General features: G+C 42.3%; 1 protein-coding gene and 1 long non-coding RNA gene across 2 annotated transcripts in view; both read right to left on the bottom strand.

The window, feature by feature from the left end:
* Positions 1–14,383, bottom strand: part of LOC146679739 (protein NLRC3-like) — a 30,998-nt gene extending 16,615 nt beyond the window's left edge. The window contains exons 1-3 of the mRNA XM_085450425.1: positions 14,305–14,383; positions 10,793–12,590; positions 7,765–7,938 (exon numbers count right to left, since the gene is read on the bottom strand). Of these exons, the coding sequence (XP_085306551.1) occupies positions 7,765–7,938; positions 10,793–12,590; positions 14,305–14,383 (2,051 nt within the window). The remainder of the gene's footprint in view (positions 1–7,764; positions 7,939–10,792; positions 12,591–14,304) is intronic.
* A 5,708-nt stretch (positions 14,384–20,091) lies between these two features.
* On the bottom strand, positions 20,092–21,458 carry LOC146679738 (uncharacterized). The gene is made up of 3 exons (XR_014918511.1): positions 21,413–21,458; positions 20,286–20,411; positions 20,092–20,201 (listed from the first exon to the last, which is right to left on the bottom strand). It is a non-coding gene; the product is annotated as an uncharacterized LOC146679738 (long non-coding RNA).
* Between the last annotated feature and the right edge of the window lie 2,314 nt (positions 21,459–23,772).

The following is a 23,772-nucleotide window of genomic DNA, read 5'->3' as shown; positions in this document are numbered from 1 at the left end:
CTTACTATTTGAATATTATTAATGTAACAACGACATGTACCATCAGACCACTCCCTAAACATACATAAGCAAACATTAATATTAAGATTAACGCTGTATAAAACAACAGCTACAGAAATAAGCTTTATTTGGTCAAAGAAAAATAAAAGAAAAAAAAAGACTTCCAACTGTGGGGTCCCCGATATGACCCTAAGTAAGCCCCGATAAAAAAGGGGGCTTCGAGGGGGGCCTCTCTCACCTCTATGTGAGACAGGGCCTTCCTTAGCCAGCAGGCCAATGTCCATTCTACTAATAGCATAGGTAGCACGTCCGCCTATTTTCAATTTCTGCATTGCCACTTCAGTATATTATTTCGAGATAAGAAGTCTTTACCAGTGTATATGGCTATAGCTTGATTCCAGCTTTGATATCATTGATTTCAATGAAGAGCTTTGTGATTGTAGCAAAGGGCTGGTAGCTCTGAGAGTCCCACTGATGAGGCGTTTGTGAAGGTTCGCAGTTATCTAAAGAGCTTAGAAAAAAAGGCATCTGGACTTCTTTAAGTTTTTTGAAGACGTTTCGCCTTTCACCTCTCATCCAAGAAGCTTCTTTATTTCTAGGGTCAAATGGTGGAGAGTCCCAGATTAGCCTGTGTACAAACAGACTTCAGCCATATGAGAGTGAGTGTGAGTGAATGAGAGCACACACAGGACACTCTGATCTCTGAATGTGTGTGACGCAGTGAAAAAGAGGATTGTACTGGATATACTGTGACTGACAAACAGAGTTTAAAGAGAAAGGTGTTTGGATTAAAATGGATTATGCTAAAGTGAACGTGCTAATGAAATCTGAACTGACTGAAATGTGAAGTGAAGATAATTCAGATGTAAAAGAGAGAGAAACTGATAATAAGGTGGGGCTGAAGATCAGTGAAGGGCATGTAAACACCTGATTGGTTGAGTAGATATCAGATCGACAGTTTCACAGTTTTCCCTGTGGATTATAACTTTAAGAAGATGTAACATTCATCAAGGAATCCTGCTCTCCGGATTATTTCCATGAACACTGAGCTGGAACACATCTACAGTGCTGGAAGTGCCCGTCTCACCACCAACCTCCCTGTGCACATTCACTTTTCAACCCTTTGTGAGACACTAAAGGTGTAAATCTGAGTATTTATCTATGTTAGTGCGAACACCTCTAATAGGTTGGTTTAGTCTTTCCAAGTCATATCTTCCCTTAGATCTGCGGTCCAGGCTTCTAAAATCATCCTAGTTTAACAAACACTACAATCTAGAGGAGAGCTGCACTAACAGGTGTGACTGATAAGATCTGACCTGCAAGGATACTCATGTTTATGTATATCAGGACAAGCAGGGAAGACCTGGGCCCTGTGCTTCGTACGTCGCTTACTACATCCAAGATCAAATGAAACATCCAAGACCAAATCATCGCGCTAACTCTGAGCTCGCTGTTCCGGTTCCCCGAACACACCTGTTGTTGACGATTAGTATAGCTGGATGAAGTAATGTGAGATCACTGGGTGGCCCAACAGGGGCTACGCATCGATAGTAGAAACATTGATCGGCAACCCTTTGATTGGTCGGCGAAAATGTCGAAGGAGCGCGCTCGGTATTTTTCGGCAGCAGAGCAAGAACTCCTGAGTGAGGGATTTCAGGAGTTTCAGAGTTTAATTAAAACGCAAGGGAACACTGCAAAGGCTGCAAAAGCAAGGAGAGAGGGCTGGCAGGAAGTTGCTGACAAATCAAACTCGTAAGTAATTCAATAATAACAATAATAATGGAGTGGATTTATATAGCGCTTTTCAAGGCACCCAAAGCGCTTTACGATACCACTATTCATTCACTCTCACATTCACACACTGGTGGAGGCAGCTACGGTTGTAGCCACAGCTGCCCTGGAGCAGACTGACAGAAGCCAGGCTGCCATATTGCGCCATCGGCCCCTCTGGCCAACACCAGTAGGCGGTAGGGTAGATTTATCATTTCACACCATATTATCCAATATTATATTACATTATATTATATTACATTATGTTATATTATATCCCCTTTCACATTAGAGCCACAACAGGACCCACTAGAACATGGGAACAAGTAAAAGTGAAATATAAGAATATTCTACAGAATGGTAATATTTATCACTTATATTGCTTGTCGTCTCTTGGAAAGAGACCCTGAAATAATCTATTTGTTTGTTTATAACAGCAACCAAGAAAAGGGCAGAGCAAAAAAAAAGACAGGTGGTGGTCCTGCACACCCTCGTCAACAAGTTGGTTAAGTGAATAATACCCTCACGGGAAAATCGATATCTCTCAATGAGCACACTGTCGCGCTGAGCTAAAGGATCCTGTCTGTCCCGCAATATACGCTGAATTCTGAGGACTCTCCTTATCAATCTTGCACCTTCCGCAATGGGCTGCTCGCGTATACGGACAGGACATGGCTGCGACAGACTTCCCAAATCCACCTTCGCTTTTATAGCCGTGGTCTCTCATCTTGATTACACGAAGTAATTTACAATTACTACTCTGAAATATGAATTACATCTGTAATAATCACATACATGTAATAGAATGTTAATAGTACATTTCCCTTTTTTAGGGAATGACCTGTATGTATCTGTGTGAAATCAATAAAAGGATCAGGTGCTGCATTATCTTTAGTTACATTGATGTTATTTATTTATGGTGAAACAGTGGTGGAATATCGCTGTTGCTTTCGTATAAATGAAGTGGACATACCTGCGTGGCCGCGATCTAATCCTGTTTACATAAAGTAAACCTGCTCCCCAGCAGGTTTACGCTTACGGCTCTGTTGCTATGACAGCAAGTCCCGGATGGGCTTCGGGGAACCGAACGATCCAAGATCACGCGAAATCGTCAACAATCTCATCCAGCTAACTTACTTAGCGCGGTACGAAGAACAGGCCCCTGGACATCAACTCTGTCAGGCTGCCTGAGTCCTCTCACCCACATCAGCTCATCAAACTCTAAACAGGAATGAGCAGCTCATTTCAAAATAAAAGGTTGGAATTGTAAAGAAAACAAACAGAGCTCATAAACTGAAACTGATTTCATTTTTTCAGCTGGAACATTTTAGTTGTTCCTTTTTCAATACATACATAATTATATTTACAGTAAGTCTTATCAATCCCCTTTTCCCTGCCAGTCACCGCCAATGTTCCCTCTAATGTTTCATGTGTCTGAGCGAACACACAAACTCCCTGAGCGTCCCTTGGACCACTGTGAGCAACAGCAGACGTGTGCACTGTGGTCACGCCAGCATCTTATCCATCCAAGTTACATGGTTTACTAAAATAATCAAATTACAGCATTTACATTTATGTTAGACTACTTTTAATTAACTGCTTTAGCCCACTTACAATGAAAATTAAAAACAACCTTGTTCATGACCTGTAGCATGTTAACACTATTGGAAGTAAAAATAACTTGAACTCCAATTTTGAAAACACAACTTTATTTTTTCTATTTTTATAAAGCTCTGACTTGTATTATGAGTCTGTGGTCTGGGAGAGAGTCTGTAACTCTGTCTGCAACATACAGGATATAATGACCAATGTTGGGCAATTAATTATATAGTTACTTCTTCAAAAAAGTAACTGAGTTTTGCAAACAACAAAGTTTGTTGCAATAAATACTGAATACTATCATTGTTATAAACAACAATACTATTCAGGAAGAAAACCAAACATTGCAGATATTTTATCATAACTCAGGTTTTACGCGGCCGATCAACACAATTTAAAAACTGGTATAAAGTCCACACTTTTTCCCTCAGTTGCTCCGTCTGTCCTGCTCACATCTCCAATGGTTGTACACGTTGTCATTAACGTGGCTTCACCTCATCATCAGCCACTTTGCTCGCTATAACACCGGTGTTGGCACATAAGGACGCTGTCATAGCCTGTCAGCGACGTTGATTAGCTGCGTATATACGAATGTGAATCGCATCATTGGCTGGACTACGGGATAAGGTGGCATCGTTCTAATCCCATATGGGAGCAGCCGGTCACTGACTAACACTGCAGAACAGAATTGTTAAAGATTTAATTTTAATTTCAATTGAGATTTGATTTTTTTTTTTGTGTGCAACACAGATTTTCTGTGCAGAGACGTGCCAGCAGCGCGCAGTTGCACGAGCGCAGCTTAGAGGGAACATTGGGCACCACCACAGTTCACTTCAAGGAGCAAAGATGAATGTGATGCTGAATCAGCAGAAGACTTGGACTCATTTGATTCCAGCTTTGATATCATTGATTTCAATGAAGAGCTTTGTGATTGTAGCAAAGGGCTGGTAGCTCTGAGAGTCCCACTGATGAGGCGTTTGTGAAGGTTCGCAGTTATCTAAAGAGCTTAGAAAAAAAGGCATCTGGACTTCTTTAAGTTTTTTGAAGACGTTTCGCCTTTCACCTCTCATCCAAGAAGCTTCTTTATTTCTAGGGTAAAATGGTGGAGAGTCCCAGATTAGCCTGTGTACAAACAGACTTCAGCCATATGAGAGTGAGTGTGAGTGAATGAGAGCACACACAGGACACTCTGATCGCTGAATGTGTGTGACGCAGTGAAAAAGAGGATTGTACTGGATATACTGTGACTGACAAACAGAGTTTAAAGAGAAAGGTGTTTGGATTAAAATGGATTATGCTAAAGTGAACGTGCTAATGAAATCTGGACTGACTGAAATGTGAAGTGAAGATAATTCAGATGTAAAAGAGAGAGAAACTGATAATAAGGTGGGGCTGGAGATCAGTGAAGGGCATGTAAACACCTGATTGGTTGAGTAGATATCAGATCGACAGTTTCACAGTTTTCCCTGTGGATTATAACTTTAAGAAGATGTGACATTCATCAAGGAATCCTGCTCTCCGGATTATTTCCATGAACACTGAGCTGGATCACATCTACAGTGCTGGAAGTGCCCGTCTCACCACCAACCTCTCTGTGCACATTCACTTTTTAACCCTTTGTGAGACACTAAAGGTGTAAATCTGAGTATTTATCTATGTTAGTGCGAACACCTCTAATAGGTTGGTTTAGTCTTTCCAAGTCATATCTTCCCTTAGCTCTGCGGTCCAGGCTCCTAAAATCATCCTAGTTTTACAAGCACTACAATCTAGAGGAGAGCTGCACTACCAGGTGTGACTGATGAGATCTGACCTGCAAGGATACTCATGTTTATGTATATCAGGACAAGCAGGGAAGACCTGGACATCAACTCTGTCAGGCTGCCTGAGTCCTCTCACCCACATCAGCTCAGAACTCTGCATTATCTACTGAGTCAGACTCAGAGGATCAGGGATCAGAAGTTCTACAAAGAGTAGAACAAGACTTCCTGTATAGAGGTGTGTGGGCCTACTGATCCACAGTGTCAGCACAACTTTCACATCATATTCATCTCAGCACAACTAAACCATGAGACTGACCTCAGAGTTTCAAATCGACATCGTGGATTCTCCAGAAGAACACACAGCTGCTTCACTCCTGAATCCTGCAAGTTGTTGCAGTCTACACTCAGGTCCAGCACTCTGGGATACGAGGGGTTGGACTTCAGCGCTGCTGCCAGATAATCACAGCTGATTTCTGACAAATCACAGTCCTTCAATCTGAATAAAAAATGAAAGATGTAAGTTTATTAGACAAAGTGTGAGCTTGAAATCATTCAGTGTTTCATCATCTGTTCAGAGCTGAAGAAGGTTCAGAATGTAGAAGTTTAGAAAATGGAAACTCCAAACAGCTGAAGCCAACAGGAAGCAGCTTCAAACAAACACAACAAGAGAAAAAACTCTGAATGTTTCACATTAAAGTCGTACATTTATCATAAAAACAGGACAAAGACTTGAAAAAGTCGTGTTTTTCCTTCCAGGAACAACAAGGCTTCACTTTTAAAGGTGAAGTGTGAAAGAAATGGACATATTTGAAGTCCAACACCTTTTTCCAGTCACATTATTAAAGCAGAAAAACTACAAGCTCATTTTCATTCCATCAAGTCATCTTCTGACCTGGACTAACAACACTGGTCTCTATGTGCAGCTGGCTGTGAGACCAGTGCTCAGGGAGCGTCTACAAAGTGCAACACTGAAAGAACATCACACACTCATTTGCTTCCATCATCCAACCTGAAGAGGAAACAGAGACGGCTCCCCTTCAAAGTAAAAGCTGCTCCTTTTGGACACAGTATCAAAGAAAGTCTACAGTATAACATAGAAAAGACAGAACAAAGTTTTGGTTGTTTTTAAATTGTGCAGAAATGAAACTACACTAAGCTCAATTATGTGACAGACATTTCATCCCATGTCAGTTTGGCCTCATCCTGGGCCGGATTATCCAGCACACACTCTGACCACAGGCCCAGGGGCCACGCACAGCTGGGCTCCATCCAAGAGACAGGAAACAAACCAACACAATAATAAAAAGCACCATGTGATCTTCTTACATCTTCAAGACAAACATAGTAAAAACATGAGCATATTGGCATCGTTCTAATCCCATATGGGAGCAGCCAGTCACTGACTCACACTGGAAAACAGAATTGTTGAAGATTTAATTTTAATTTCAATTGAGATTTGATTTTTTTCTTGTGTGCAACACAGATTTTCTGTGTGCAGAGACGTGCCAGCAGCGCGCAGTTGCACGAGCGCAGCTTAGAGGGAACATTGGGCACCACCACAGTTCACTTCAACAAAACTTTACTTCAGATTTGTTTTCATGTTTTGATCCAGTGATGAGAGCCGTTTCCCCCATGTCCAGTCCTTGTACTAAGCTAGGCTAAACATGTCCAGGGCCTGTCTCTGTGCAGCTTTTAATCTGATGTTAATAAGGTAGAAATGGAGGAAGAAGAAAATGACTTCATCAATCAACATGCAGCTACCAACCCAAATGGTGAGGTGGTGGTTAGTTATTACTGTTGTTTCTGATCCCCTACATTATCCTACATTCAAATATATTCTCCAGCTACAATAGTGTTTGTGTTCCTAAAAGGATTTCATGAATGTGTTATTGTTCATGTCACATCTGTATGAAACAAAGAGGAAGTGAGGTTTATCCTTCATGATCACAAACTGTTCCAGCATGTAAACCTGAGATCTGTGTGGAGCAGCTGACCTGTACGATGTGCTCAACACAAACATTATTTACCATCAGTTACTGTGTGACTGAACCACGTGGGTGTATGAAACATCGCTTTCAGTGTTAATAGCACATGGCAACATTCAGACGTGAATCTATACAGTAACACTTTGATTTGTTACAGTGAGGAGACTGTTGAAGGAACGATGAGGGGAAACTGTAACAGCAGCAACAGAAACCAGGAGACAAAGCTGAGGTCTGGGTTCCTCTATGCTACACACAGCCTCCTGCTCCTGGACTTTAGTAAATACATAAATGTCTCCAAGTACACTTACTTCAGAAACTCTATTAAACTCATTACAAGTTTACTTCAGCTTTAAATTACTCACAACATCAGCACACATGAGTAAACAAAGTAACTCACAGCTACTGTTCAAGTTTAGTCATCTTTAATACAAATATACCTCATTATTATGAATCTCACAGCTACCTGCTCATTGAACTGAACAATAATTCTGTTTGACCATTAAAACAAAATATGTGACTGTAAAAAATGTTCAGACAGTAATTAAGAATCTCCTAAGCAATCCAAAGACAAAGAAAAGTTCACCTGCCAATTCTATAAAGCTTGGTTGTTTGTACAATAATATCATTTAATGATATGTTTGGATCCTGACCTGAGAGTTTCCAGTGTACAATGTGGACTCTGCAGTGCAGCAGACAGAAGCTTCACCCCTGAATCCCGCAGGTCATTGTTACTCAGGTCCAGCTCTTTCAGACTAGAGGACTGGGAGTTGAGAACTGAGGACAGAGCATCACAGCTTCTCTCTGAGAGGTTACAGCCACTCAGTCTGGAAGAAAACAAACAAACAATTAAATCAGTCAAATGAAACATTTTTAATGCCAGCATGCAATACAATTATTGGTTAACTAAATAGCTTCATTAAAACACAACTCTTCTTCTATAGCAGCACTTACTCCTTGTAAGCTCCACCTGATCCACCTTCTGAGTCACAAGACATGAAAACAAACTGTAAATCTAGTAGAAACATGATTGGAAATCTTCTCAGATCCATTTGTACATTTAGAGCCTTATACTGAAATATAGCAGCACGGACATTCACAGCAGCAAAGGGTTCTTGCTGATCTGAGCTGGCTTGGCCCTGGCTTATTGAAGATTAAAGAAAGCGGAATCAGCTGTTCAAACCCCCACAAGGCTGCCCGCTGTGGCTGAAACAATGGGACGGGTCGTGACTTCTCAAAATGGGCTCATTGAACGCAGCACGGATAAGATCTTGAAGAAGCTCATGGTGGTCGTGAGTTCTCAGACTTTGCTCTTTGAGCGCAAAACTGATAACCTCTCGGAGAAGCTCGTGGCTCTCCAACGGGAGATTGAGAGACGAGTGACGGACTGTTAGATCAGCTGTGAAATTGACATGCAGTTGTTCGCACCAAAGAAAGCCACCATCAGCTCATGCGGGTAACATACCGGCGCGAGCTGTGGTCTCAAGGCTGGAGCTGAACATAACAAATCTCACCCTGATAACAGACGGTGTTTAGACTGTTCCTTCCCATCCTAAGCATGCTTATCCCCTCCCGGTGCAAACGGTGGGTCGAGGGGACCAGCGCAAATGCTGCAGGCCCAGGTGCGCTGTCTACACCGGCTGTCTCTCACCTTTTACCCATCCCTGCTGCTTGTCATGTGTTTCTATGGCGCATTAAGAGTTTTCATGTGCTCTGCGCTAAGGTCATTTTTTTTGTCTGTTCTCAAACTGATCTCCCTGTTGAAGCTCAGTCTGGGAGGAGTTCTTTTTTCTCCTCATCTTTCCTGATGTTGTGCATTTTCTGCTGGTCGGTTCCGGGTCGCTGCTCTAGCGGCCGACCGGCCAGCTACCTAGCCTGACCCGTCTCCCCAATGTGATATTTGTGTATTGTATGTATGGTTGGAAAGCTCAGTATCCTAATTGCCCCTTGAAAATAAATACAGTGTTCTGAATCTGAATCTGAAAAGATTACAGAAGACGACTCTGTTCAGTAAATATTACGCTCATGCTGTCACGAAATACCAAAGGTAGGTAAAACTCTGGTTGTTGCAGCCATCCAGTATGACATGCTTTGTACTGTCCTGCTGCAGTTTGTGACACCTGGTTGATGAGTTGTGAAGGATGATGAAACAAACACTTCACTCAATGTTTGTCTTCTAAACTGGATGTAATTTGGGCAGCCGATAGTTTTTCTTAATCTATCCCAGCTGCAAATAGGAACACAACAAATAAATAACTTTACCCACTTGGATCCTTATCATTCAAGATTGTGAAAAGATTCTCTACTCAGAGAATACTGGAGATTTTAGATGAGAGAGATGGAAGATGATGAAGGGGAAGAGTTTTCACAACTTGAGGCCTTTTGTCTTCACTATATAGGACAGAGAAGACAGGAAGGGAGGGAGAAGTGAGGAGAATAACACACAGGAAATGGTCTTGGGCAGACTCAAACCAGGCCCTGGAGTCACGACTCTAACCTTCAGTACATGGGTCACCTGCTCAGCCAGGTAAGCTACAGCAGTCAGCAGTGTGTGAGTTAATTTGAAGACAATGATGACTATAAGTCAGGTAAAAAAAAATACTATCATCAACCAACAAGGGGAAAACAGTGAGCTTGAATGACCAAGCTTTGACCAAGGGTGGCTCACTCCTCGGTCTTCTTGCACAAGGAGTGAACCACCCTGCATGGCTATCAATGTGGTGCAAACAAGGCCATCATACAGTACAGGCCATCCAAGCTGATTTTAACTTTTCCTCCCAGATACCACCTTAGAAATCATCTAGATTAGGATATGTTGGCTGTTCTAGATCCAATCGCAACAAACAGAGAGCTGCTGTGTGTCCAAGGTGAACAGGAAGAATATATACATGCATAAAGTCAATAAAGTCAGAAGGTTTGCTTTAGACTGTGCTGCAGTTTATCATCAAAGACAAACAGGCACCATGCTGCCAACAAATGGCATCAAGTCTGACTTGAGGTTTTTTGTTCTTTTTTTTAATCAAGATTAAATTTTATAGCAACCACAGCAGAGATGACCAGGGAAGGTGTGCTTGAGGGGATATAGCTACAACAGCTGGTTTCAGACTGAAGCTGAACTGAGGTGCTGCACCCAAGTCTGCAGGTTCAGGGAGGGACAAACATCTGCTGCAACCAGATTGGAGTGAGAGGAGAGAGCAGGCCAACAACAACAAAGAAACAACAAACACACTGTGGAAGACCGAAGCAGAGTTTAGTTTAAAGTGGAACTAAGGATGTTTCTCTGGCTGCCAGGATTCACTGAGTAATTCAAATGCTTTCTTTAATGCAGGACCCACCATGCATGTAAAAGCAAGTGTTTCACCAACATTTGTGACTAAAATAGACCTGCAGTAGAAATGTATCTAGGAGCATGCATGTGAATATAAAGTATCACAACATCAGGCACATGCAGCCTAAGTGTTTAAACAAAGACTGATAACATAACAGCAGCAGTGATGATCAGAGTTTATGGTGAATCCAGCGTCTCGAGTACACCGAGTTCTGGAGGCATCAAAGAGGTCACAGTTGTATTGGAGAAATCCCAAAACTTTACAAATTCATACAAAGACAGAAAACCTGGTGAAATAAATTACTGACACAGTTGGATGTTAAAAGTAAAGACATGAGTACAAATGTACTCACAGAGCTTTGTTGGAGGCTTTGACCACTGGCAGCAGCCTCAGAAGAGCCTCCTCTGAAGCAGAGTATTTCTGCAGGTCAAACACATCCAGATCTTCTTCTGATGACAGTAAGATGAAGACCAGAGCTGACCACTGAGCAGGAGACAGTTTATCTGTGGAGAGACGTCCTGATCTCAGGGACTGTTGGATCTCCTCCACTAGAGAACAATCATTCAGTTCATTCAGACAGTGGATCAGATTGATGCTTTTCTCTGCAGACAGATTCTCATTGAGCTTCTTCTTGATGTACTGGACTGTTTTCTTATTGGTCTGTGAGTTACTTCCTGTCTGTGTCAGCAGACCTCGTAGGAGAGTCTGATTGGTCTGCAGTGAAAGACCCAGGAGGAAGCGGAGGAACAAGTCCAGGTGTCCATTTGGACTCTGCAAGGCCTTGTTCACAGCACTCTGGTAGAAGTGTTTCTCTGCAGATTCTCCTGTTTCAGACTTCTGGGAGGTTGTTTGTTGTTGTTCCAGCAGATTGAGTCCAGAGTTGATGAAGGTCAGATGGACATGAAGAGCAGCCAGAAACTCCTGAACACTCAGATGGATGAAGCAGAACACCTTGTCCTGGTACAGTCCTCTCTCCTCTTTAAAGATCTGTGTGAACACTCCTGAGTACACTGAGGCTGCTCTGATATCGATGCCACACTCTGTCAGGTCTGATTCATAGAAGATCAGGTTTCCTTTCTGCAGCTGAACAAAAGCCAGTTTTCCCAGAGACTCCATCATCTTCCTGCTCTCTGGACTCCAGTGTGGATCTGTCTCAGCTCCTCCATCAAACTTGACCTTCTTCACTTTGGCCTGAACCACCAGGAAGTGGATGTACATCTCAGTCAGGGTCTTGGGCAGCTGTCCTCCCTCTCTGGTTTCCAGCACATCCTCCAGAACTGTAGCAGTGATCCAGCAGAAGACTGGGATGTGACACATGATGTGGAGGCTTCGTGATGTCTTGATGTGGGAGATGATCCTGCTGGCCTGCTCCTCATCTCTGAATCTCTTCCTGAAGTACTCCTCCTTCTGTGGGTCAGTGAACCCTCTGACCTCTGTCACCATGCCGACACAGTCAGGAGGGATCTGATTGGCTGCTGCAGGTCGTGTGGTTATCCAGAGGCGAGCAGAGGGAAGCAGTTTCCCCCTGATGAGGTTTATCAGCAGCACATCCACTGAGGTGGACTTTCTAGGGTCAGTTAGGATTGTAGTTTTGTGGAAGTCCAGAGGAAGTCGACACTCATCCAGACCATCAAAGATGAACACAACCTGGAAGTCTTCAAAGCTGCAGATTCCTGCTTCTTTGGTTTCAGTAAAGAAGTGATGAACAAGTCCCACCAAGCTGAACTTTTCCTCTTTCAGCACATTCAGCTCTCTGAAAGTGAATGGAAATATGAACTGGATGTCCTGGTTGGCTTTGTCTTCAGCCCAGTCCAGGCTGTATTTCTGTGTTAAGACTGTTTTCCCAATGCCAGCCACTCCCTTTGTCAGCACTGTTCTGATTGGTTCGTCTCTTCCAGGTGAGGCTTTAAAGATGTCTTCTTGTCTGATGGTTGTTTCTGGTCTGTCTGGTTTCCTGGATGCTGTTTCAATCTGTCTGACCTCATGTTCATCATTGACCTCTGCAGTCCCTCCCTCTGTGATGTAGAGCTCTGTGTAGATCTGATTCAGGAGGGTTGGGTTTCCTGCTTTAGCGATGCCCTCAAACACACACTGGAACTTCTTCTTCAGCTTAGACTTAAGTTTACGATGACAAACAGCAGCTGGAAGTTCTGAATAATAATAATAAAAATACAACTTTAACAATCATATTTTACAAAATGCTGATGACAATTTCTGACCCACTGAGAAATGACTGAACACACTGGTGTCACAAGTCTCTCATTTATCCAGCAGCTTAAATCTTTAGATAAATCCTCTTACGTCTCTGCAGACGGTCAGCCAGCTCCTCCTGCTTCATTCTCCTCAGGAAGTCCACTGTGATCTTCACAAATGCCTCTCTGCTGCTCCTCTGCTCATCATCCTCCCTCTGAAACTCCAAGCACTGGGGCTTATTTGGATTCAGAGCCTTCTGGATCTTCTTCAGCTCGTTCTTCACAAAAGTGATGATGTTGTCCTCCAGCAGCTGGAACAGAATATTTATGAATGACCCACCACTCTGAACTTTAGTCCACACAACATCCACTTCTTTACGATCAAGGGGCATATCATCCACGAACTCTTTACCAATTATAAGTTTGACTTTATCTGATTAACTGAGACTTTGTCCACAACTCCATGATCCCAAAACGTTGATTCTGTTCATATGAATGCAGCGATTTCAGTGGGAGAAACATTTCACTGGTGTTCAGAGCTGAACTACCAACAGGTTGATGATCAAAGCCAGAAACTTGGAGATGTTTCAGGTGACTGAGTTGATCGTACAGACAACTGGTCTTAAAGGTTCACTCTGTTTACACATACAGATCAGTATTTAAGGTTTGACTCTCATCATCCACTGGGGCACAAACTGGGCGTCATCAGGACGCTACAACACAGAACAAACACCATCCCCACAGACACAGCAGCCAGCGAAGCAGAAGAACTTCACATCAAGAAGGTCCTGAGTAAATGTGAACGCTGGTTTGAGGGCGGAGTCAAGGAGGCCATTTATGTGAAAAGGAAAGACCATCTCTGAATAGAGGAGGGGCCTAAGGGTACATTTGTCACCATCTTACAATGCTGTGATTGCAGCCATTCCCCAGCTCTCTGTGAACTGGACTCATGACCATTGATCAATGGTCCTGACAATATGCGTACCAATGATCAATGAACTGACCTCTAGGGCTGGGCCATATTATACCGTTCACGATAATACCGGTATAAAGTTCGGCAACGATAGGAAAATGAAATATCGCGATAGAATGTGGGCAAAATGCGCATGCGCAGTGCCTTTGTTTTCATACGCACATGGCAGAAAAAGTATGGCGGCAATGGAGGATGACACGGACGAAGGCGCGTCTTTGAATGAAGCGGGTGAGCCAGAATTGGTCAGTAAAAACGGTGCAACTTCGGTGGTGTGGAAGTGGTTTGGTTTTCGTCCATCGGATACCCACCAAAGCAAAATTTTTTGTAGAACATGCAAGCGGGCCATCGCGGCGAAGGGAGGAAAGACTACAAACCTATTTTATCATTTGAAGCAGAAGCACTCCTCTGAGTACAAAAAAGCCATTAAAGCACGTGAAGAGTTGTCCGCTTCAACTAGCGAGGTGGTAAGACCAAAGAAGATGACTCAACAAACAATCTACGTAGCTTTAAATAGCTCCATGCCTTATGACAAAAGTAACAAACGCTGGGGGGAGCTAACTAATGCAGTGACACATTGTTTAGCCAGGGATATGATGCCTATTCAGAGTGTGGAAAGAGAAGGTTTCAAAAAGATGCTTAAAACGTTCGATCCACGCTACAAGCTACCCACAAAGAAATACTTCTCTAAAGTCGCCTTGCCTGCTTTATATGAAGAGATCCGTACTGAGGTGTCAAATGCGTTATCTTCGGTGGAGTTTTTTGCGTCCACCACGGACATGTGGTCAAGCCGAACATCAGACCCCTACATGAGCCTCACAATACATTATGTGGACAAAGACTGGAAGCTACAAAACAAGTGCCTTGAAACATGTTTTTTCCCCGAGGACCATACTGGGGAAAATATAGCCAGAGTCTTAAAAGAGTTCCTCAGCTCGTGGAATCTTCAGGAGGAAAAACAAGTGTGTGTGACGACTGACAACGGGGCCAACATTGTGAAAGCCGTCGCACTCAACAACTGGACCAGACTTTCATGCTTCGGACATCGCCTGCACATTGCAATAGGTACGTTTTTTTGGTTTTTTTTGCTATAGGTAAGTTAATTATAACCTCAGATTAAGAACTTATTGTATTAGTTTAAATGATGTTAATAATACTGTTTGTGTTATTAATCTCTGAATGTGGGTAGTTGTACTGCAAGATAGAGATAGATATATATATATATATATATAGATATATATATATATATATATATATATATATATATATATATATATATATATATATATATATATATATATATATATATATATATATATATATATATATATATATATATATATATATATATATATATAGAGAGAGAGAGAGAGAGAGAGAGATGTGTGTGTGTAAATAATTGTGTGTTATACAACTTAAATGTCACATTCCACACCGCATTAATAGTGCTGTTGAAACTGTGTTTCCTTTTAAATGTATGTCTTTTAGAAAGAAGTGTGAAGGACCCAAGGATCGAACGAGCAGTTGGAGTGGGAAAGAAGATTGTTGCTGCTTTTGGCCATAGCTGGAAGTGCCAGCGAGCTCTGCAGGCTGCCCAAAAGGAACTGGGCCTACCAGAACACAAACTCATAACTGAATGTTGCACTCGTTGGGGTTCAAAGCAGAGAATGATCCAACGGCTGCTGGAACAAGAAAAAGCTATAACACAGGTTTTAGCTGCTGATAAAACCACAAGGCACCTCATGTTGACATGGCAAGACATTGAAGTGCTTGACTCGGTCAGCACTGCACTGAATCCACTCCTAGAGTTTACAGATGCTTTCTCTGCTGAAGAGTATGTAACCATTTCATGTGTTAAGCCTGTTCTTCAGATGTTTAACAATGACATGTTAAAAGTAAAAGAAGGTGACACTGAGCTGACCAAAGACATCAAAACAGCAATACTTGACTACATGAACAAAAGCTACACAGACAGTGTCACAGAGAGGCTTGTTAACATGGCTTCTTTCCTTGATCCACGGTTTCATACAGAATATTTCAGTGAGAGAGAAAGCAAAGCCATCAAAGTTCAAGTCATGAGTGAACTAGAGCATCTTGTCCCACACCAGGGTATCACAGGTTTTTCAGAAACACTTCATACATCTACTGGTGACCAAACAAATCAGGGAGCTGTTAAAAAGCAAAAGAAGAGTCTCGGGAGTTTTTTGAAGGGACCAGTTAGTGGCAAGATGGAGGTAACTGCAGAGAGGTTATCATCTGAACTGAGATGTTATGTGAATAGTCCACCAGCAGACAGTGAGTGTGATCCTCTTTCGTGGTGGAAAGTTCACACAGTAAACTTTCCCCACATCAGCAGATTAGCTAGGAAATACCTCTGCATTCCAGCAACTAGCTCTGCATCTGAAAGGTTGTTCAGCACAGGTGGAAATGTTGTAACTTGTCAAAGGTCCTCCCTTAAGCCCGCATCTGTGAACATGTTAGTGTTTCTGACAAAGAATCGTAAAACTTGAAATGTAGAAAAACTTCCAGGAGCAGTAGCATAATTTATCTATGTTTTTTGTTTGTTTTGTTTTTACTCAAGAGTTTGTGCAATATTATTATTTGACTTATTGATTTTGCACACTGCACTTTTGTTACAAAGCACCTCTTAAGTTTTGTGGATATACATGATTATGGATAACCATGTATATAACAGGATAACCACTGTTGAATTTTGTGTGGCTGTAATGCACGTTAAAATAAACAGCTGCTTGATGGGGGTTTTTTCCACTAAAAAAGTTGTAGAGTTGTATTTTGTTTTGCGTCAATTATATCGTCAGTTATATCGTTATCGCAAATTTTCAAATCTATATCGTGATAAATATTTTTTGCCATATCGCCCTGCCCTACTGACCTCCCAGCCCATTGTTCCTTCAGTGGGCTGGTTTCAGTCCTGTTTCAAATGTCCTGTTTATGAGATTGAAACCTGCAGTCAGCTGAGACTGAAGAAGTCACCTGATGATGATGAAACGTTTCTCCCACTGAAAACATCCAGATGAACAGAATCAAGCTTTTTGGGATTTACGTACCTGGATGATTGAGCATCAAGACACAACTCTGTGACTTTTCTCAGATGAATCAATCCTCTCCTCCAGCTTTGTTTACATCTACCAGCCCTGTGGCGCTGCCCAGGGAAATAATCTATGTGAGAGGTGGAAAGTCATACAGGTGTCTGCTCCTGCCTTCAGTTATTTTATCTACTGTGTGTCAACTGGCTGAACCTCCTCCAACTGTCTACTGTCTCCCTAAACTCAACAATGACTTCGTGATCTATCCATTCTCTGACCAAACACATCCTGCTGCAGGAGGTTAACATAGCAGCCAATGATGATCCCACTCACTGTGAACAACACATTTGGACCTGATTTGCTGCTCTGGTTTACACGTGAACTTCCACTGCTGCTGTCACCAACTTGAGAGGCTCTACAGAAAAACTGGACTTGTCCATAAAAATCATAAACTACATTACAAGGACAGCATTGCTCAATCAACTCTAATTACTATGACCATGTTATCTCTTCTAACTAAGGTACAGACACTCAAACTTGCTGCTTTCAGTGAGAAGTTAAATGTCTGAATATGAGCTGGAAGCTGCTGAGAGTCCTCCTCCTTCCCGTGGGGTTTACTTTCTCTACTACTTTCACTATAAACACGCCCCTTTCATGCACCTGCAGAGGGCCACCAGCAGATGGAGCTGTCTTAAACAAATCCACTTGGATAGTTAGCTGTAGATGACTTTATCAGTATGATTGTAGGACTTTGAGTTATTCTTTAGATTTATTTAAACTCTTATATTGTGCACAAGCGTTGAGCGACCCATAATTTCTCTGTACTTTTCATAAGAGCAGCCAGACTTTCAGCTAGTTTTTCTTTTTTTAAGAGCTCAAAGTTATTGAAGAAACAGTTATTCAGCTTCATTCCCACTGATCTCGACTACAAACTGTTTCACTTTGGTTTCTGTTTAAAGCCTCGATGTTTAAAACGTTTCCCTGTGATCACATTTGCACCGTCTGATTTCAAAGTTTGTTTCTTTTGGTCATTTAGTCCACAGAGTCCTTGGTGTTCTGAAAGGGACCTATAAATAAATGCATTATTATTAATAATAAAGTAGTTGTTGTACATGTACAGACCATAAATATGGAGTCCAGCTGTGTTTGATGCTGCTGGGCAGACTGACCACTGGGAACCTCTGAGCTCTGCTGGTCCACTCTGTGGAAGAACCATGAAGGATTAGATCAACACAGGATAAAGATCCAGGAGTTTCTGCTCAAATAACTTCATCTGAATCAAGTCTGTCAAGTTTTAGACTCTCAGATTCTGAAGATATATTTTCTGTTTTCTATGAACTTTCTTTCATCAGTGATGGAAGTGATGATGTTGCAGAAGCTCAGAGGAAACTTTGAGAAAACTGTGATGAACCATCAACTAATGCTCTCAGGAGGCCAAAGGTCCCTGAATGTAACTGTGCAGTAGATTCATCGAGTGTTTGAAACCTGACCACTTCCATATGTTTTCATTCTAACACAAGAAGTCCTTTTCTCATTGCTTTGATTTGAGTTTTCATTTGAGTTTTCCGAGTCTCGTATTTGGAGTCGAGTCTAATCAATGATCTGACAGAAGAACATTAAAAAGGAGTTACCAGTGCTGTCAAAATTAACATGTAGGGTTAGGGGTTCATCTGTTATCATGATTAACATGATAAAAACCTTTAACACGACACATCTGGAGAGCAGAACGACTCAAAATCCCTGAAATGTTTCTATCAACACAATTCGGGCAGTTTGTCCGAGTAGAGTTACCTTTGCACACGTGCAGATGTGCAGCACATCTGTTAGTGACGGCAGCTGAACCAATCAGCTCAATATGGAAGATGACAAACACACACTGACCTCTCGATGGAAAGTTTGAGCATTAAAAAAATAACAAGACGGACCAGCCGACCAACATGAAGGATTCTGCACATCGTGACAGAAGGAATTTTCTTGTCACCGAAGCACTTCCAGCTTAAAATATCACAACGATGCAAAGCACTGATGACACAACTGCCAAGTGGACAAACTGCAGACCTGTTAGTGTTGTTAATAACATAGTTTTGGTTCCTCGTGTCAAAGACTTGAAGAAGAGTGACAGAGAGTGTTAGACTGCTGCAGGATCAGTGCCACCTCCACAGACCTGTGAAGAAAATGATGGTTTGACAGATGGGCTCAGACTCAGGATCAGCTGAGGAGTTTGTGGCTGACAGAATCCTGCAGGTACAGAGCAGAGCCCATCATTAGCATGCAGGACTGTCCCTGGGGGGGTCGGCTCATTCAGGAGGTTAATCAATGTTTACATGTTCAATAAACATGTTAAGTGTGTAAATTTGCCCTTTTCTCTCGAGTCTGTTTGCTCATGAAATGAACTTTGATTCGTTTACATTAAAAATGATGTTTAATGGTGATTAATCCAAATGAATCCACAGTAACCCTGTGATGAGTCTGATTAAACATTTTCATTAACAGCAGTAATATAGATTATATATTATTATATATTAGTGCACACTTAGCTTTTAGTATATATGTTTGTTACAAAGTTGTATTTACAGCAGAGAAGCTGAGTTAAAGACTGAAAACTATTCAAAGTCTCTTTGAATTGAAGCGTTTAACATTCTTTGTGTTTATTCTGCATTGACTTCATTATATGGTGTAAACGTCTGTTACAGCCTTAAATATAAAGTTGGAAAAATGTAACTGCAGCTATTGATCAAGTAATTGTGATTAATCAGGATTAATGACAGAAGATTGTGTCATTAATTAGTCATTTTTAATCTACTGACAGCACTAGTGTTCACTCTGGTGCCTCCAACTGTTTTACGCCCTTTCAACACCTTCGTGGTCAAAAGTGTACACGCACAAAATCTACAATAAAATCCTCACGCAGCAATAGGACAGACACACAATCCATTTATCTCTGTGTCTCAAACACACACACGTGTATTCAAAGCCTCGATTTGTTCATATTTCATCTGTTGTGTTTTTATCTTCAGCGTTTTCAGTGTTGCTGCATTTACACCAAAAATGTTTCCATTGATGAATCAGATTGATTTGAATGTGTTTCATCCATACAAATCCCTCCCTGGTGGTCACATGACTCTATAACATAACAGGAGTCATGTGACAAGAGTTTCATGCTGTAAAATGTCAAAATGGTTGAATGTGGTGGAGTAAAAATGTGAGATATCAACGACTTTTCTTCAATATGAAATGTTTGCAGGGCCTGACAGGAAGTGGACGGACGCTCTGATCACTTCCTGTTTGCTGAAGTGGGTTTTCAGTTGTTTAGAAACCAAAGGCTTGTTTTAAAAGACAGTTTAAATGGGACTGAGGGAACGACGTGTTTGTAGTTTATATCCAACAACATCGAGCAGTTTAATCAAAGAGTTCATGTTGCTAACAGCTCACCTCTCTGCAGCAGACACAGGCTGGGCTTTAAATTCAATGGGAAGACCTTTAGACCGGTCACTCTGTAAGGACACAGAGCTGGCTTCAGGTTCATGTTTACGTTTAGTTCCTTGTTTCTTCCTGTGAATAATGATGGAGCAGTGATGTGAGTGCTGAGCTGTGACATGGAGAAGAGTCATGGACAGTTAGAGATGGTCATCTCACCTCTGAGCTTTGGTCTGGCTCTCATGTTCCCCACACAGAGTGCTTTTAGAGGGAGGGACTCCCTCCTCTCTGTCCTCACACTGATCCATGCTGCTCAATTCACATCAGCTCACACACACTTTCTACCTGCAGAGGAAACACAAATCATTCATGTGCACATCAGCTGAAATCCTCCTTTCATCATGTGTGCTGTCCAAATATCAGCTGCTTCTTTCCTGCTTCATCTCAGTGTCAGCTGGATGCAGTCAGACAGCAGTGTGAGGCAGAGGAAGCTGCCATCAGCTGCTCTGCTATCAGTCCACTAGATGGAGCCTGAAGCACACACGATGCATTCACTGACACACACTGATTCACTGTGACTGGAAGCTTCAGTCAGTCCAACACGTGTGAACAACATTTTAAACATTTCAGCTGATCCAGGATTCAAAGAGGATCAGCAGAGTTAAAGCTTCACACTAATTCTTGCTGCTGAGTTTGCAGAGAACTGCACACACACTGATTCACTGCTAATGAGAAGCTTCTTCCATCCAGTAATTCATCATCCATCAGCTCTGCTGCTGCTCTCAGTCCTGGACTCTGATCACACACTAAAAGCAGCTTTTTAACTCGTGTCTGTAAGAACTCTTAGCGTTAGCTTAGTGTTAGCTTAGTGTTAGCTTAGCTTTAGCTTAGTGTTAGCTTAGCGTTAGCTTAGTGTTAGCATGCTGTGTGCTAGCTTAGCGTCAGAGCTCTGCAGGTGTCTCGTGTGTAAATATTAATCACAGTGACAGTAAAGGAGGTAAAGGGCTGTGACGTCATCACGTACGCTGCGTCCTCTGTGGGCTCTGAGTGAACTCAAAGTACAAACTACAAGTACACAAACACGAACGTAGCTCAGAGTGGCGGACACACTCGGCCTCGTTGGTCCAGCTGTGAGTCCGTTACCGTGAACTATGGAGCGGCAGATTTGTGCTGAACTAAGCTGCACACAGCTGATGTTAGCCAGGAAACATTACACACTGACTTTAATGGAGAGACCGGAAATACAAACACACACAGTTTGTTGTGTGAAGAAATCAAACACGAGCTGAACAAACAGTAAAGTTCCTAAAGACAAACTGTTAAAGGAGGAAACAAAGCAAACTTACAGTTTCTTCACACACCAACAACAAGCTCCACTCCACGAAGTTCAGGAAGTGACAGTAAACTTTGAGCAGGAAGGAAACACCCAAAGAGACGTTTGCGGACAATAAGGAGCATTGGAACACTGTGCTGCGTTCAGGTGCACCTCGGAAACTCCAAACCTCTGGCAGGCTGTGATTTATTTCTGCTGGTTTTCCTGTTTGAAGCACAAACATCCGTCATCACTTTGTTGTTGTTCTTCCTGCAGCGTTTAAATGTTTCAGCACTGACCTGATGTTTCTTCAAAGCTCATTTCAACCTGTTGAAGTCATGAATGAAAGTGCAGACTGAGAGTGGATCACATGATGTTTGAGGTGTGTCATGTGACATGTTCAGTATTGTCACACATGTCTAGATTGTCCCTGATATCATAACTGCTCAAACACTGATGATTATATTTGAAGAATTATTCCTGATGGCAGCAAAGTTTGAATGGAGCTCTCTGTCTGTGCTGATTTGTCGCCCTCTGGAGGTCAAAGCACAAACTGCATGATGTCACTGTAACCACCACAGAGACAGGAAGTGTTTTTATGACTGAAACACTGAAATGATGCTAACGGCTGTCGTTAGGCTCACTGACAGCAGTGCTGATGTGTTCATGTCAAACACTGGCTCAGGTCAGACTCCTTCATCCTTCTCCAGCGTGAGGCCGCCCTCAGACCCACAGGAGCTCTGACCTTTGACCTCCTGACCCTAACCATTTTAGTCTTGTTGCATCTTTAAATGCAAATCCATCCAAACTGTAGCCGAGCAAAAGAAGCTGGAAGCTGTTCTATGAATGATGTTGTCGAAGGAGCTTGGAAAGAAAAGCGTCTGGACTTCTTTAAGTTGCTTGAAGAGGGACATGGACGTCTTAACGCCCACTCACATCCTGGGACATTTGATCACAGGAAATCACATGATAGCGTGGGGCTAGATCTCACAATGGGTTCACCCAAAACCTTGGCTGATTGAGACCCACACCCGTTTTCACGGAGGAGCCTGGTTTAAAGGGACCAAAAGTAACTGGACACCTGATTCAGTTCAGGTTTATTCATCCGCTCCAAACCACAGCAGCAGTCACCTCCAGGGAACCAGCTGATCCATGTAACTGGGGACAGACCACAGCCCAGAGCACTGGTTCATGATGTGTTTGTGGACTGTAGGTTGTTTGGATAGAGATGAGATGTACTCAGCAGTCTGTCTCTAATGTTTAATGAAATGTTCTGAAGATGATAATAACTTGTGATTTTCTTTTGAATGAATCTTTAATCGTGTTGTAGGGCCTCTGACTCTCATGAAGATTTTCACATCAATGTGCTTTTCACAAAGATATTAACAATGAAAATGACGTGCAGCCCTGAACTACTCATGCGTTAACTCAGCGGTTCCCAACCCCCGGGTCACGGACCGGTCCGTGAGTCGTTTGGTACCGGGCCGTGAGAGTCGAGGCTCGGTGTGAAATTGATGGTTGATAGGTTTGTAGCATAAACCTGTTCGATGGATCGTTCAATCCAGCTACACAGCAAAGCAAGACACGAGTAGTTCTTTATGTGTCTCGTGCACGGGAGAGACCTGGACCAACGCCGTTCCTTCGCTTGACCACAGTCGCTCTCGTCCGTTCCCTCGTAACACTGTTCTTTTATTGAGGTTACACGAATATACATAGGTTCATTAACATACACGTGAACAAAGGTACCAGTCTGTATGTTATGTAGGTGTGTGTGTGTGTGTGTGTGTGTGTGTGTGTGTGTGTGTGTGTGTGTGTGTGTGTGTGTGTGTGTGTGACCCCATAAACGACTTCCCTAAACCTGCTGGTCTGGAAGTCCAGCAGTTCATCTAAACAAAAGGCACTTAGACTAAAACAGACATCCTACCACAAAACAATAAGAAGGTAGCACCTCTCCCATGATCCCAGGACGTGGGTGTGAATGCCAGAACACTCTGGAGTCACACAAAGTCTTTAAAGACTACTATCATTACACAATTGGTTCTACACCTCTGAGCATATATGGTTAGATATTCCCCAATAACAATGACAATGATAAAATATAAATCCAACAATGGTTTTCAGGGTTTTTATCGTTAACTTCGTTTCCCTGGGTCTTTTCCCGTGTTGTAGTCGTGTGTCTTATTTTGAAAGAAATGTTTACGCGTTACCATAGCGACCAGAGAGCATTAAGGGTGCAGACAGGTGCATCCAACAACATTTTATTTTCCCTTATTTGATTTATGGACCTAACTGTATGAACTGGACTTTGGCTTTAATGCTGCTCCTCTTCATCATTGCTGTGTTGCATTTCCATCATTCTGCTGCTGGATTCACTGCAGGCTTTAACAAACACTC

This window comes from Copadichromis virginalis, unplaced genomic scaffold (genome assembly GCF_057382275.1).
Source record: "Copadichromis virginalis isolate Kocher_CV1m ecotype Utaka unplaced genomic scaffold, C_Virginalis_male_GT1.1 unmapped_scaffold_1, whole genome shotgun sequence".
In the NCBI taxonomy this organism is placed as follows: domain Eukaryota; kingdom Metazoa; phylum Chordata; class Actinopteri; order Cichliformes; family Cichlidae; genus Copadichromis; species Copadichromis virginalis.
Note: the sequence above shows the minus strand (reverse complement) of the source record. Positions and strands in the feature narration are given on the sequence as shown.